The sequence below is a fragment of the Marmota flaviventris genome, chromosome 8 (assembly GCF_047511675.1).
Source record: "Marmota flaviventris isolate mMarFla1 chromosome 8, mMarFla1.hap1, whole genome shotgun sequence".
Classification (NCBI taxonomy): Eukaryota; Metazoa; Chordata; class Mammalia; order Rodentia; family Sciuridae; genus Marmota; species Marmota flaviventris.
The window spans coordinates 62,070,068-62,085,022 of NC_092505.1; the positions used below are offsets into that span (position 1 = coordinate 62,070,068).

Below are 14,955 nucleotides of genomic sequence, written 5' to 3' on the forward strand. Positions count from 1 at the left end.
TCTTCAAACTTGACAGAGAGTTATATAAAATCTTTGCACCTCCTGTTGACAACTGAAACTCAGTTTAGCATTGATATTGAGAAGCACAGGATTATGGGGTTTGTGATTCAACTAACCATTGGATCTAACCATTTTTTTTTCTGTCACAAATTGGGCTCCAAGTTTTCAACAGCTGAGTTACAAAGTAGTGGTGAAATATCACTGGTTTCTTAACTGTGGATTGCTTATAAACCCTGAAAGAGGACACCTTGATTTATAGGAAATGAATGCTCAGCACAACAAAATTAATTGACTTGATAAATCTTGGATTTGTGACAATTTGGATTCCAGTCCTTCAAAATCTTTTATAAAATCAAAATGCCTTCCTTTTTTCACACAGTATATAAGAGTTCATATATCTTTTAACTGATAAAATGCTGTAGAGAAATCTGATCAGTCTGGGGGAAAGGGAGGTATCAGCACAGTTAGTGCTTTCTTGGGGCTTGTGGGGATTTCCAAACATGTTTCTTTGCATTTATTTCTTTGTATTTATTTGCAAATGTCCTCAGCTAACCATTTGTGTAAATAAGAGGGGTAAGGAAAATACCTTTGTGTATGTTTGTATATGTTTGTATTTATGTATTTACTTCTTCTATATGTATGGAATATTTATGGCTAGAAATGATCCAGAACAGGGAGACATAAAATGGGGACTCCCAACCTGGAGATTCCCCTATTAGCAGAAGTGGCAGCAAGTTATCGGAATGACTCACAATCACTTTGGTTGAAGCTTTAGAGCTGTCTATGCAAATTTTCTCTCCTTCTATGCTATCACAGAGGGAAGACTTACAAGCAAAGGCCTTGCTGGAATACAGAAGCCTGAAGGAGATCAAGTGTGATTATTCTGAGGGTCTGAGGACAGGTTACCTAGTTCCAAGCCTGAAGGAGCCTCACTTCCCTATGCTTCATCCTCATCTCCCATCCTTTGCCCACTTCTTCTGGCTTTCTTCTGTATATATGGAACTAGAAATATGTGTTGCCTCCAGATAGGGGAATTATAGTTGTCTTCCTATTGCCATTTTTTTTGATCCTTTTTTTTTTTTTTTTTTTTTTGGTACTGGGCACTGAACTCAGGGGCACTTGATCACTGAGCCACCTCCCCAGCCCTATTTGTATTTTATTAAGAAACAGGGTCTCACTGAGTTGCATAGCACCTCACCATTGCCGAGGCTGGCTTTGACCTCCGGATCTTTCTGTCTCAGCCTTCCGAGCCACTGGGATCACAGATGTGCACCCCCATGCAGGTTCCTATTGCCATTTTTAAACTATAGGACAACAACTATAATTAATCCTATAGCAATTTATACCATTTGGTTTTTATATCATGTGAATGCTTTAATTGTTCAAGTAAAATTTAAAAGGAGGAAAAGAGTCCCTAGCTGGCCCAACCCCATTTTAATTGCCAGCATCAGTACTAAGGGACATCTCTAGTATGGGACTCTCACTTGAAGGACTAACAGTGTTGGTCCCTTATGAACCTCATCACTTCCTGGGCTCATGGAGTAGAAGGAGTGAGAAATGATGGTAGCCTGTCTGGCATTCACTAGACTGCTGCATGCAGCCTTAGTGTCTCCCTATAAATGACAGGCCTTGAAATACAAATCCTCTTCCTTGTATATGAACATTTTGAGAAGCAAGTACCAGTAGGAGCTTGGGTGGTGGTCATAGCAATGTGTCATTAGAACAATAATCTTTAAAACCACCACTCATGTGTGGGACTGAGTGAGGGTTTCCTGGAGAGTGAGGTTGATTTAGGGATCAGGGATCAGCTGCTGAGGCTGGCACTTGGAAAAGACAAGCCAAGCATTCACACCCCACACCACTCAATACCAGCATTGTCTCCAATACATCTTTCATAAAGGGGTTCTAAGAGGGGGTGGGGATGAAGGAAGAAGAGAAAATAAACTTTTTCATCCTATAATAGAAAGTACAGAAGAGAGGAAAAGAATGAACAAGATTTGAGTATGAAAAGCCATTGGCCAGGAATGTTTACTTTGAAATCAACTTTGGCTTTTAATGTGAGAGTCTGCTGTCAAGTTTCTTCACTGTTTTACATTCCTTAGCCCATCTTTCAGGACTTGCACCCCAACCCCCATGCCTTCTATCCTTCCGTTTCACTCCCTCCATTTAGCAAGGTTTGCCTCTTTCCTGCCTCTCTTTCTCCTTCTTCCTTCATCCTTTCCTTCTCCTTTCCTGGACTCTTTTTATGGCTTAAGTCCTTCTCCTTCTTCTCTGTCTTGAACAGTCCCCATGCTCTCCATTCCCTCTTCTTAAGGAAATCAGCCAGGCCTCCTCGGATGGAGCTGTTGTCCTGACAACCTAAAGGCACACCGGGCTTTCATTGAGGCTGACTGCTGCTGAAGGGGGCAGTTGTGCAAAGCGAGGGGCCACTCCGAGGGGAGGGAGGAGGGGATGACGTGGAGGGGCTGTTGAAAACCAGCAGGGTAGGGGGAGGTGCTGATAGAGAGACAGCCGGGGACTGGAGGGAGAAACAGGAAGGGAGGAGGGGGAGAGAGACTCTGGGCTGCCTCTGCCGCTGCTGCGTGGCAGTTTCTTTACACTCCCTGGCAGCTTGGAGCCGGCTCCCTCGCCGGCCTGGGAAAGTGGGTTACACAGGGAAGGAGCTCAGCTCCGACGCTGGCACAGGAGCATCCAACCACAGAGAGACCAGGGAAGCACCTCTGCCTTTGGCAGTCTTCTCCTCATCCTTTCTAGAGGGTTTTGCATTTGTACTCTCTGTTGAAATTTTGTTCCTTGGACTTTTCCCCTCACCCCTGCTAGGATTTTATGAGGGCTTTGTTAAGACTTAGAGGGAAAAGAGACTGAGCGAGGTGAAGAGTGGCAAAGTGGAAGGGGCCACAAACTGGAGAAGCCCGACCTGCCTGGGCGGTTGATGACAGCCCGGTGTTAGTAAAGCCCCTCTCCGCGGCGAGCAGCGCGCACAACCCTCGGAGCACCCCGCGGACCCGCACCTCGCCTTGGCCACCATGGTCGGGAGAGTTCAGCCTGATCGGAAACAGTTGCCGCTGGTCCTACTGAGATTGCTCTGCCTTCTTCCCACAGGACTACCCGTTCGCAGCGTGGATTTTAACCGAGGCACGGACAACATCACCGTGAGGCAGGGGGACACGGCCATCCTCAGGTAGGGCTTTCGGGCAACTTTTCTCCCGCGCGCTTCTGTGTGTGTGTGTGTGTGTGTGTGTTCGTTCCGATGCTGCAGGCTCCGGAGTGTGTGTGTGTGTGTGTGTGTGTGTGTGTGTGTGTATCCCTTTCACTGACTGGTAGTAGACTGCCAACAACATTCAAAGGAATTCTGGTCCCTGTCAAGAACCAATGGTGCTGGTGAAATGTTTGGTTCTTTGGATGTTGTTTCTCTGATCAAGGAAGCCTAACTTCACCTATGGAATTAGTGGAATTCCAGCAGTATTACGGTTTTTTTTAATTGCTCATGCTTTGCCCTCTGGAGTTTTGTTGACGTTTCTTAATCCAGAAAGAAGAGTTGTTGAATTATGGCTCTAAAAGAGTGGTACATGGTACTGCATTCTCCTTGCTTCTCCCGTGAGTGTATGTGTGTGTGTGTGTGTGTGTGTGTGTGTGTGTGTTGTACATCCAGGCTTTCACTCTGCCAGCAGTAGTTCTGATAGAAGACTTTCTGTAAAGATCTTCTAATTGACATCCAGGGAAATAAATCAATCTTAGAACTTTGGTTGGTTACTGAGCCTTTTTTGGACTGTGGATAGAAATCACCACAAGAATGAGGAGAAGAAAAAATAACATTATGTCCAGTTGCTGGCATTTAAGAATAGAAGTGTTAAGCCTAAAGGCTGTGAGAGAATTAACCTAGCATAATCAACATGATTATTGACTTAAAAACTCTTATCTTTGTATAGCTCTGCCAAACTCTGAAATATAATTTGAGATTGAAATTTGGAAAGGAATCGTCCCAAGTCCTTGGGAGTTTGACCCCTATAAGGGACAGTGAGCTAGAGAGACTCAAATGGCACCTCATCTTTATTCTATTTCTAAAAAGCTCCAAGCAGCTTTTCCTGTTTTTCCTCTTATCTCTTCCCCCTCCACCCTTGCTTTTCCAGCTTTACTTGAATTTCTAGAAGATAATAATTTTTTAAAAAGGGGGGAAAATGAAGAAAACAGAAAGAAAATGCTCTCCTTTGAGATCTTTTAAAATCCCATTTCCTCCAAATAAAATGACCCAGTGTCAGTCTATCTATCTAGCTAATATTGCTGGTTGTGGCAATAAAAAACAGTGTGCAATAGAAAATAAACCTCTAATCTGTGTGCAAGGAGCTGATAGTGCATAAACCCTGGGGCATAAGGGAGCAGTTCTGTGGCAGAGCTGCCTACAGCAGCAAAGTTTTCTTTTCTTTTCTCAGAAATAAATTTGGTTGGCTGTCACAGAGTGTCCTGCTTTGGGATCTCTAGCCTTGTTAGAGGAGAAAATGGTGTGTATGTGTGTGTGTGTGTGTGTGTGTGTGTGTGTGTTGTCTATATATGTGTTGTTCCAGATTATAAAAAGTAAGAAAATGCTAATGTGTAAGTACTCCTTTCTTCACTTTCTGAGTGTTGGGTGATTATGAATCCCAAAGATCCTACTATCCAAAGCAGATTTTCCCATGTAACTCTCCATCCTGGTAAAACTGCATGTATGATTTATCCACATGGAGCAATAAGATTTATAGAGTAATTCATCTGTTTGCAAAGAGATTGGACGGACGTAATGCAGAAAATGTTTTTGCAGGCACACAGGCATGCCCTCTCAACTCCTAATATCCATATTCCCTAACATCATTAACCCTTTATTAGTGAAGAATTCTACATAAATTTATGCTATATCTAGGATTTGTTTTTTTTCATGTTACAAGATTGAATGTGAGAAAAGTGAATACCTGAAATGTACAAGTTTTTGAGTGTTGGTGAACTTTGTAAGGACTTTCTAAGTACCATCATTGTATCTTAAGCTATAGTTATCTTAGAGTTAGAAAAATATCTAAATGATAATTCAAAAGAAAAAAAAGGTATTGAAATTTAAATCTAGGAGATGTAGTCTCACTACACAAATATCTATATACGATACAGAAGTTCTTTATGTCTATGGCCCCAAAGATATGAAATTTTTAAAAAAAATTACACTTTAGTATGTATTATAGTGTGGAAGTGAGGGTTGAGAGAAATGAGAATAAAAACAGAACCAGTTAGTCCTTGGCAAAGAGAAGATAAACAGAGCATGCAAATAAGTCACCTGTGAGAATCCATTGCCTTCCCAGGTCTCCCCTAACATTCTCTATTTTTAATTTCCTTTGCTTTAGACAAGGCTTTATTTTTGGGTTGGTGGAGCTCTATCAGAAGATAAAGAGAGTTCTTTTTTTTTTTTTTTTTTTTTTAGCTGACCTTCTTCTCAATCTCTTTAACTGGATCCAGTAAGCTTTGTGGGTCAGTTTCCTGCTGAAGAATGGTGTTCTTGCTTTCTGTTTACAAGTCTAGGCTGGGAAGGGCATGCTTCCACTTTATTTGTGACATTTTGCTGGGAGTATGAGTTTCCAGGGGAGGAGAGGAAGGAGAACTTGATTCATTTGGAAGCCACAGTAGATGTTTGGCACTGAGAAAGTGAAATGCCAAGGAGAGGCAAAAAAATCCTCTCTCAGTGAGCCTGTGGCCCTGAATAATGTGCAATGGCAATAGATGACAAAGGAGGTTTGTAATTCTGGTGGTCCAGTGGCAGAAGTTTGGCCAACTTGTCTTCAAAACATTTACCTTCAGTGCCTTACTTCCATGCAACAAGTAATCTTTAGGAAATGCATGCTCATTTTTATATAACCATAATTACATTAATAATTGTGCATCGTGATAGGAGAGTGCTCTGTAATTTCTTTTTGAGAAAAAAGGATTATAGAATTATGGTGACAAAACTTGAGGGGGAAAAAAAGAAGGGTTGATAGTTATGTATGCACAGCTAACCTGATGGTTTCTTTGTTGATATTCCAGATCTTTAAGAGAAATTTTATAAAGAGCTAATGAAAACAATACTAACTCCTACCCAACAATAAATAGTCAAAGTGTTATCCACAGACCAGTAGAAGCAGCAGCAGTACCTAGGACTCATTCCTAGATGGAATGAACCAGTGTCTACATTAATAATTCACAGAAAAGTTCCCAATACATTTTTCCACAGGACTTTACTCATGATGCAGCCTAGGTATTTTTCCAAACGGAGCACATATACCTCACTGCCACCCCCTCAAGCAAAGGTGTTCATCAGTTACTGTGTGAATTTCTAACACTGGTCCTTCCAAGCCGCTAGCCTTGTGTACAGGCAACCAAAAAGACTTGGCTCCTGCTTAATCTCGATGGATTGAAACCACATAGTTCTCTTGATAAGTTTAACTTAAAAGGAAATAGGAAATATTCCAAACCTCACTTTAAGTTTTATTTTTATTTGGTTTTGTTTTCAATATCAGCACCATATGTCTAAAAAGATAATCATGAAATACTTGATCCCAAGGAACATGCTAGTCACATAATGCGTTATATTATCAAACATCTGTTCAAAAGTGTAGTTTGTAAATATCACATATACATATATTTCTGGACATAGAGCATAAGTGCACATATGATAAAAAATGCAAGGATTTCACAATATTGTGATTTTAAATATTCTAAATTTGAGGTATTGAGATTTTGTTTCACAAATTGGACCCCTGTTTAATGTTTTCTGGGTATTAAATTTTTTTTTTTATGATTTTAACTTTCAAAACTAAGTATGCCTAGCAAATATAGCTATTTTTTAGTTTTTTTCAAATTCTAGATCTTTGCTCCCTATTTGTTTCCATAGTAGGCGGGCAAAGAAGAAACAACCAAAAAGGATGTGATCATTTGATAGTTAAATGTGAAGATTCTGTGCAAACTTCAAGGGAAACATGGTTTCTTTTCTATAAGGCATCATAGAATAGAACGCCTACATTTACTAAAAATGTATCAATATTCATACAAACTCCTGACACAATATATTATTTTTCTACTACTTATAGTTTAGCATTTGAAAACAAACTTTGTGTGTCTACAGGGCAAGTGTGCAACAATTATGAAATTTTCTTTTTCTGTAGCTAAATCACTAGAGCTAAACAAAATTTACTGGTCATCACTGACATTTTAAGGGTCATCCATTGCCCATAAAATCCTGTATTGAATACATGTGGTAAATAATGGGGTATAACATAGTATTTATCATCTAGGAATATGGCATTTTATATACACTTTCTTAAAGAATGTTTATGGGCCTGTGAATTAGATCACTTATTGTCATTATGTCCCAGGAAACAATAGAAGACAAATCTCCTGGGATAAATGCTAATTGTGATTATTTATGTTTCCATAAGTATGAAATGTGTAAGTATGTTTACATAAACACTCTACCTAGTAAAGGTGGCTTTGGTGTTTTGTTTCATTTGACTTTAGATGACTTGTTTGTAGAAATATGGAGAAAACAACCAAAGGCGATGACTCAGCCATGGAGTCTGTGGATGAGGGCTGAGCATTGTGTTTCTCAAAGATGATTCCACATAACAGCAAACTCAGGCCTAAAAGGATTAATGCATTTTGTTGTGGCTTGTGAACTCCAAATACAAACAGCTGTGACTCACCTGATAGGAAGTTACCTGAATATGCTTGTCTCCTCCCTGTCATTACCTGAGCTTGAGAGATACCTCTCCTTTAGCCATGGTTATGTGGTATATAGCTATGTGCCCTCTTCTTTGCTGAATGTTTTCCCTGTTAGTTTGCAAGATTCACAAGACCTAGGCTCTAAATTTGGATCTATCCTTGTGTGCTATGACTTTGAGCAAATCCCTGAATTATTCTGAGCTGCAGTTTCATTTACAAAATGCTGAAACTATCTATTTTAGTTACTCTACAGAGTTGTTTTAAGAAGATAATAAGAGGTAAAGTAAAAAAGTTTGTTGAAATGCAAAGTACTACATAAGCAGAAAGTATCAGTGGTTTTCCATCCATATGTAGCTAGTTGTTTAGATTTTAGGAAACTCTTTTTTAAGGCCAGTGTTTCTCATACTTGAGTGTGTTGTCTAAATTACATGGAAGCCTTGTTTAAACACACTCTGGGTCCCATCTGCAGTGCTTCTGATGCAGTAGGTCTCTAGAAGGGTCTGGAAATTTGCTTTTTTTTAACATATTCTCAGGAGATGCTGTTGCTACAGCCACAATTCAAGAAACACTGACTTGGACTATTGACTTTGGCTATTTTTAAGTGCACAGATGGGCATCCTAAGTATCACACAGTCCATTGTTAATCTCAGAGTCTATCCCAAAATGAGCATGTCAGCATCTGCATTCTAACAAGATCCTCAAGTGGTTCATGAACACTTTCTAGTTGGAGAACCATGACTGTAGGTGGTTCATAGCCATGGCAATATGTTACTGTTGACTGGAGAACTTTTTAAAGTAGAGAAGCTGCATATTTCTTACTCTCAGAAATTCTCATTTCATTAGTTTGGGGAACGACCTGGTTCTTGCTTCTTGATTTAAAGGTTCTGAGATATGCACTGAAGGGAGCACATTACTGTGTGAGAAATCTTTTATAAAATACTGAGGACAACACTTAATAGAAATGCAATAAAAATGTTAAGGTCTTGTTGTATTGTTTGATAAATATGTCAAAAGCCAAAGAGGTCCATCCAAACTCAATTGAGAAAGAGGAAAGAAAGGAAAGAGACTGCCATAGATCCATTTATTTACCACATGATGTCATCACTACATTGTCATGGGAAATGCGGTGACTTTAATATGGATCTGATTTACACAATATCTACTGCAATAGCATTAAAACTTGATTTTTAAAAAACTGTTGAACTCTGTTTTCTTACTTTTCTTGATTAGGTAAAACACAAAGGAGTTAGTTCTAGGTTGGTTGGTTCTGTTATTTTCCTTTTTTGTACTATATGTAAGGGAGGCAAAAGATAATATACAAGGAAAATGTCTTCCAGATTAACTTATTTGAACGGGCTAAATTCTATGCCCTTATGTTTGCATGTACATAAATATATAATTTGAAAAATAATTACAGTTGTAGAAGTCAACTCACCTTTACATGATGATCAATTTTCAGGTAGAATTTATAGACAAGTCTTTGCATCTAGGTCAAGACTTTTCATGAAGGATGTAATAAGTTGTGAATGCTCAATAAGAAGCCAGAAGATCAAGACTTAAAGGCATGAACTCTTTTAATCTATGAAAGGAGGAAAACGGACCTCTATTTGGCCTGCAACAAAGCTGTTTTTATGATCAAATGAGATAATGTATACAAAATGTTTTATAAACTGTATAATAGCATAAAATATAACCTCTTTTAAAAAAAGTATTATTATTTATATTTACCATAAGAAATAACTTTTAGAAAATTTAGCAAAATGATTTTTATTCTTCTTTCTATGGCTCACGCTGGTCATTTGCTCCAAGGTTTTTTTAACTATTTCATTTCAAATCCTTTAAAGTGGCAAGTATATAAGAATACAGTTGCATTTCTTATTAGGAGAGAAGTGAACACTCTTTTGTAGTCGCCTGCAATCAAAACATAATCTCAAGTTAATGTGTGATTGACCTCCAGAAAATAAAACCCTTTACTTCAGACTTTGTTAATTGCTGCCAGAAAAACACATAGAAGTTTCAAGTAGGAAAGACCTTGGAGATTAGGAAGTCTACCTAATCATTTTAAAGTAATTTAACTGAGAAGACATAAATTTAGTTGGTTGCTCAAAAACTCGAGTTACTATTTGAGAACTGGAATTAATGTCTTGTAATTCTTATTCCACAATATAATGGAGATTATCTTTGTGGTTCTCATTTTTATCTCATGATATGTCATTTTTTTATTATACCCAAATTCTGCTAAAATGTCCATCCCTGTCTTCTCCTCCTTCCTCTACCCTATTCTCCCTTTCCCTTCTCTCTTCTTTCTCCCTTTGCTCTCTCCTTTATCTCATTTCTGCAATTGAATCTGCATTGACTTATAGAGAATCATACATCTAGGGCTGGTCAAAGAGAGTTTTTTGGAAAATGTCCCATCTTTGATATGATCCCTATCTGTGTAAATGAAGTAAATTTTCTTTCTTCCAGTCTCCTCCTCTGGTTTATATTCCCACAGCTATTTCTGTATTTGGCAAGACCCATAGTCTAAATAACTCCCCCACCCTACTTTTAGAAAACTCCCCTTCCTTCTTGCTTCTGGTACCTCTGCCTGTTCATCAGCCTTTCTTGATTTCAAGCCCTTTATCTTAATGACTTCAGTTGTGTTCCTAAACTCCAACGAAACTATACTGCTTTCTGACAAGGACAGCTGCAGGAGGATCAAGGTCTCGGCTTTCAGTTGGTAGGTAGGCTGTCCTTTGAACAGCTTCCAGGGATGCTGTATACACTGTAATCATCATAAACTCCTTAGTTAAAATCCTTTGAGAGATCCAACTGTATTTTTCTGAATTTATACACATTTTAGTTTGGGCTAAAAATGGGATAATTGTTGGTAAACTGGGAGGAACAGGACACAGGATCTAGCTCTGGTTGTTGGGTGGTGAAGACACCATACGATGAACCCTGCAACAGGAACCTGGGATTTCTGGTGTGGCACTCAAAACACCATCTCTTGAAGCTTTACCTGGTAAGAAGTAGACTGGAAAGGTCCGACATGGTTTACCAAGAGAAAGGCAAAGCACAGGAAGGGTAAAATAACAAATCAGCAAGTTCCAGTGAGCCAAAGGGAGATCACAGGGAGGTCTGTCAGCTGGTTATAAAGACTCATAAGTCAAAAGTGTTGAGTTCAGAGAAGGAGTAGTATTTTGGGGACAAATGTTGATTTGAGTAGGAAGAGGTCCTGAGAGTAAATGACTTGGATCTTACAGATTACCAAGACAGGTAACTTAGTCAAGGTGTAAAAGAGGGGGCCCCACTCCACAGAACTGAAGCCCTGTTTAAAACCTTTAGTAACACAGGATAACATAAAAGTGAATTTCATAGCTTGGAGGTCTGCCTTTTAAAACTCTTATTGTGTGGTGGCACACATATGTAATCTGAGCCAGATGTCAGAGGTAGGAGGATCACAAGATCAAGACTAGCCTCAGCAACTTAGCAAGACCCTGTCTCGAAATACAAAGGTTCATGGATGTATCTCAGTAATACAGTATTCCTGGGTTCAATCCCAGTACCAGACAAAACAAAACACAGACAAAAATGTCTTTCACTGGTAAAGTTCAGGATCACAAAATCTAGTTCAGCCCTATGGGGAGAAGACAGAAACAAAGTTAAGAAATGAAGTAATAACTGAAGCCATTTTTTTTCTCTCTGACAGTTAAATTTACTGAGTTACATACATCTTCAATTTACTTAAAACTTCCAGATTCTATGTGGTTGGCCAAATCTGGAGTGTGAATTCACCTCTTGACTATCCCAAGGCAATTGTTTTCTGATATTAGTCTGAAAGTGTCACCAGACCCTTCACAGGTCCCTGATGAGGGACCTTAGGTCAGATAAATCTATATATCCTCTTACCTCACTGCCCTCACCAATCCAGAGCCATCTGTAGTTTCTGATCACAAACAGGTTTGTGGGAACTGTGCACATACACAGTGCTACTTCCTACCCTTGGAGCTTCCCCTCTTCCCTCTACCCTACTACCCTTTCACACTTCCTTACCAAGTTACCTACTTGTACCTCCTCAAGGTTCAATAGTGGTGCTGTCTTATTCAGAAAATCCTCCCTAATTCTACCAGACTCAATCAGTGCCCTATTTATTATCACTGATAGCCTCTCTTTCTACCTTGCAATTAGCATTTACTCTACTTTAAAAATACATTCTGCTCATTGTATCTTGCCTCAAATACAGACATCACATTTACTTTACATTTTTTTCCACAGAATTTAGCTTAGTATCTGTAGATACTCAAATAAGTATTTGCCTACTGAATTGAACAGAGAGGGGTGGCCACACTATCAATCAAGCCCACTAGATCTTGATTTATGAAAGTCAAAACATAAAGGGACAGTCTGAAGGAAGACATTTTGGTAGTGAAGTCAATTACCACTAGATGAATTGTGGATGATCAATGGAGGAGGGTAACATAGTAAAACCAGAGGTCAGTCATTCTCTGATCATTGGGGAGTGGATAACAGGATTTGGTCAGGAACACCTTCAACAATTCCTATCTGCTTCTCTCTTCAAGCAGAGTTTTCTTGAAATGCAAAGGGCAAAATATTGTTATTAAAATATGGGGGTATTGGGAGGAAATCCTGGAGCTTCGGAGGTAGAGACTCAAAGTGTGTCCCTTTTCCTGATAGAATTGCAGCTTCTGATAGAACAAAGAGTCACCCAGTAGCCCTGGAATTAAGTAGATCCACAGTCTGTGAAGAGCTGCTCATCATCCAGGTAGCTTTGAGACAAGAATGTACCTTCCCTGAGTTGAGCTGCAAGGGCTTTCTCCCTCTAGTGGTGGCCAAGCACTTTCAGGGACTAAATTAGGGACCAGGGGTTATTTAAGGTAGCAGGATTATGTGCAACAGGTATATTCACTGCCATCCATTCTACTTTCTTGTGAAATGAGGCAAGGTACATATCACTCACATACTTTTTACTAAAAGTAATTACTCATACTGCATAATGATGCCAACCTGGGTTTTGCAGTTTAGAGCTCATTACTCATGCCTGGAGAAATTGAAACCTGAATGTACAGTGGACTTTGTAATAATCCCGAATTCCCTTCTGTATGTCTTAGCATAATGCAGAAGGACATTATTTATTCGAGGTCAGAGGAAAAGACTATAACATTGAGGAAGAATTCAGCACAGCATCCCATACAATAATGCATTATATTTGTTTTATTGTAATATACTGGTAATGCATTTCTATATTAAACCTCTGTATATTGTCTAAAGTTAATTATATCCTTTCTAAAGTTGTGCTTTAGTCATGCTGCTATTTCCCACACTACTCTGTTAGCAACAGAAGATTAAAAAGAATAAAAATGATGCAGTCAATACTCAGTCATAAATGTACCTGTGTGTGAAAACACTGACTGGGAAAAATAATAGTTTTTCATGTGTGTCTTTAATCATACTTCACCCTAACATGCATATATCAGAGCTCTTCTTATGAAGTTTGAGCCACATATGGTGGCCAATTTGTGCCTGATCTTTGTCTTCAGATAAATGAATATTGTTGTCACTTCTGGTGTGATAAGGATATGTATATGTATAAGATATATATGAACATATCTTAAAATCAGCTGTTAATATGGCTGAATCATTAATTTAGCAAATGAATGGATTTTTCATTCACTCTTTTTGACCTCTGCTCTTCTGTATGTCTTTTGTGGCTCTAATGATGAATGGATCATCACCACAATAATGAGCTGCCTATGTGTTCTAGATTACACATACCCCTAGTCTGAGCATCCAGGACTTTAAGCTTTGGTTTTGTACAAACCATTAACTGTGTAAACTTAGCTTCCATTATTTCATCTCCAAAGTGATTCTTATTTGCCTCTTAACGATGTTAGTCTGGAGAAGTAACATTATGATTTTTAATATAGTCAAGTTTATTAGAAGAAAAAATACAAGATGTTGTCAATGATGATAATTTAGTCAAATTTTTAAAAAATAATAAAATCTTAAATTTATAAGTGTCCTAGTATGAGAAACATGAAAATGTTTTAAGACTATTGCCTTAATTGTTGCATAAAAATAAAGCAGATTTCAAAATCTACTTTTTTTTAAAAATGAGAGTGTGTATTTATACAGAATCTGTTAGGATGTGTAAACAATCTGTCATGAATATGCTTGAGCTATATTGTGTGGATATGTTTGAACACAAGATCCTTATTTTTAATTTATGTCTGCATATATTTATAATTACATGTAAAAGTAAAACCATAAGTGTGCTTTTTATATATGCATAAAATTTACATACACAAAATATGGATGTGAACATCATTGTGAACTTGGATTACAGCACACTTTAATAAGAACCTAACTAATTTGATGCATCAATGATGGGGATGTTTATTGCATAAAACCAAATTTTTTAGGTCATCAAGGATGTGAACAATATATAAGAAATATTGCACATAATGGCTGTTTTAATTTGTTTTGATTAATGTTTTATTTTTAATTAATCATTATGCAAGTTGTTAAATTTATTTTGTAAGGGAAATAAAATTTCTTTTTTCTTTTTATTATATCCAGGCTATTTTATAGTTCTCAAAGAGTAAAATACAATCTTCTAAATTTTTTTTCCTCCTATTTGCTCATATAGGACAGATATTAATGCTCTATTAGCTAAAGGAGAAATAACTTATAATTAATTCAATGTAACTTTAATTCCTTGTATTTTTTTAATCTCAAGTTCAGACTGAATTTTTTTTTTATTCTAAGTTACAAAGAGATGCAGTAACCTGTTAACAAACATATTTGTTCAAGTCTTTTGTATTTAAGATAAATAATTTTATTTTTTATTTTTTTTGCAAGTAGAATAATAAAATTATGTTACTATATCCTTTTAATTTTAAAAATCCAAGGAATAATGAAAAAATTATTAGAATAATTTAAATAGGTTCAGTTCTGAGCCCCACAAACATTATGTCTAGGGCATTAAAATAATTTAAGAACATAAGTGTAGAAAGATTATTGCTAACATTTGAAAACAGAAACAGTTGCACAATATTCATGACATAAAACATTGTCCTAGTTATAAATAAAAAGGGAAATGGGATTAATATTAAATCAATCAGAAAGAAAGAAGAAAAGAAAAAAAAAAAAAAAAACCTAAGTAGGGGAATGTATCAGATTTTGAAAAGGAGGCATGATCACTATAAACCAACCTGGGATTTCCCCAGAATAAAGCATAAT

At 37.6% G+C, this 14,955-nt stretch overlaps 1 protein-coding gene across 1 annotated transcript in view; it reads left to right on the forward strand.

Moving 5' to 3' along the window:
• Nucleotides 1–2,755: 2,755 nt before the first annotated feature.
• The window catches only part of Lsamp (limbic system associated membrane protein), a 592,547-nt gene continuing 580,347 nt past the window's right edge, over nucleotides 2,756–14,955 (forward strand). Inside the window, exon 1 of the mRNA XM_027936124.2 lies at nucleotides 2,756–3,181. Coding sequence (XP_027791925.1) covers nucleotides 3,027–3,181 — 155 coding nt within the window. The 5' untranslated portion in view covers nucleotides 2,756–3,026. The remainder of the gene's footprint in view (nucleotides 3,182–14,955) is intronic.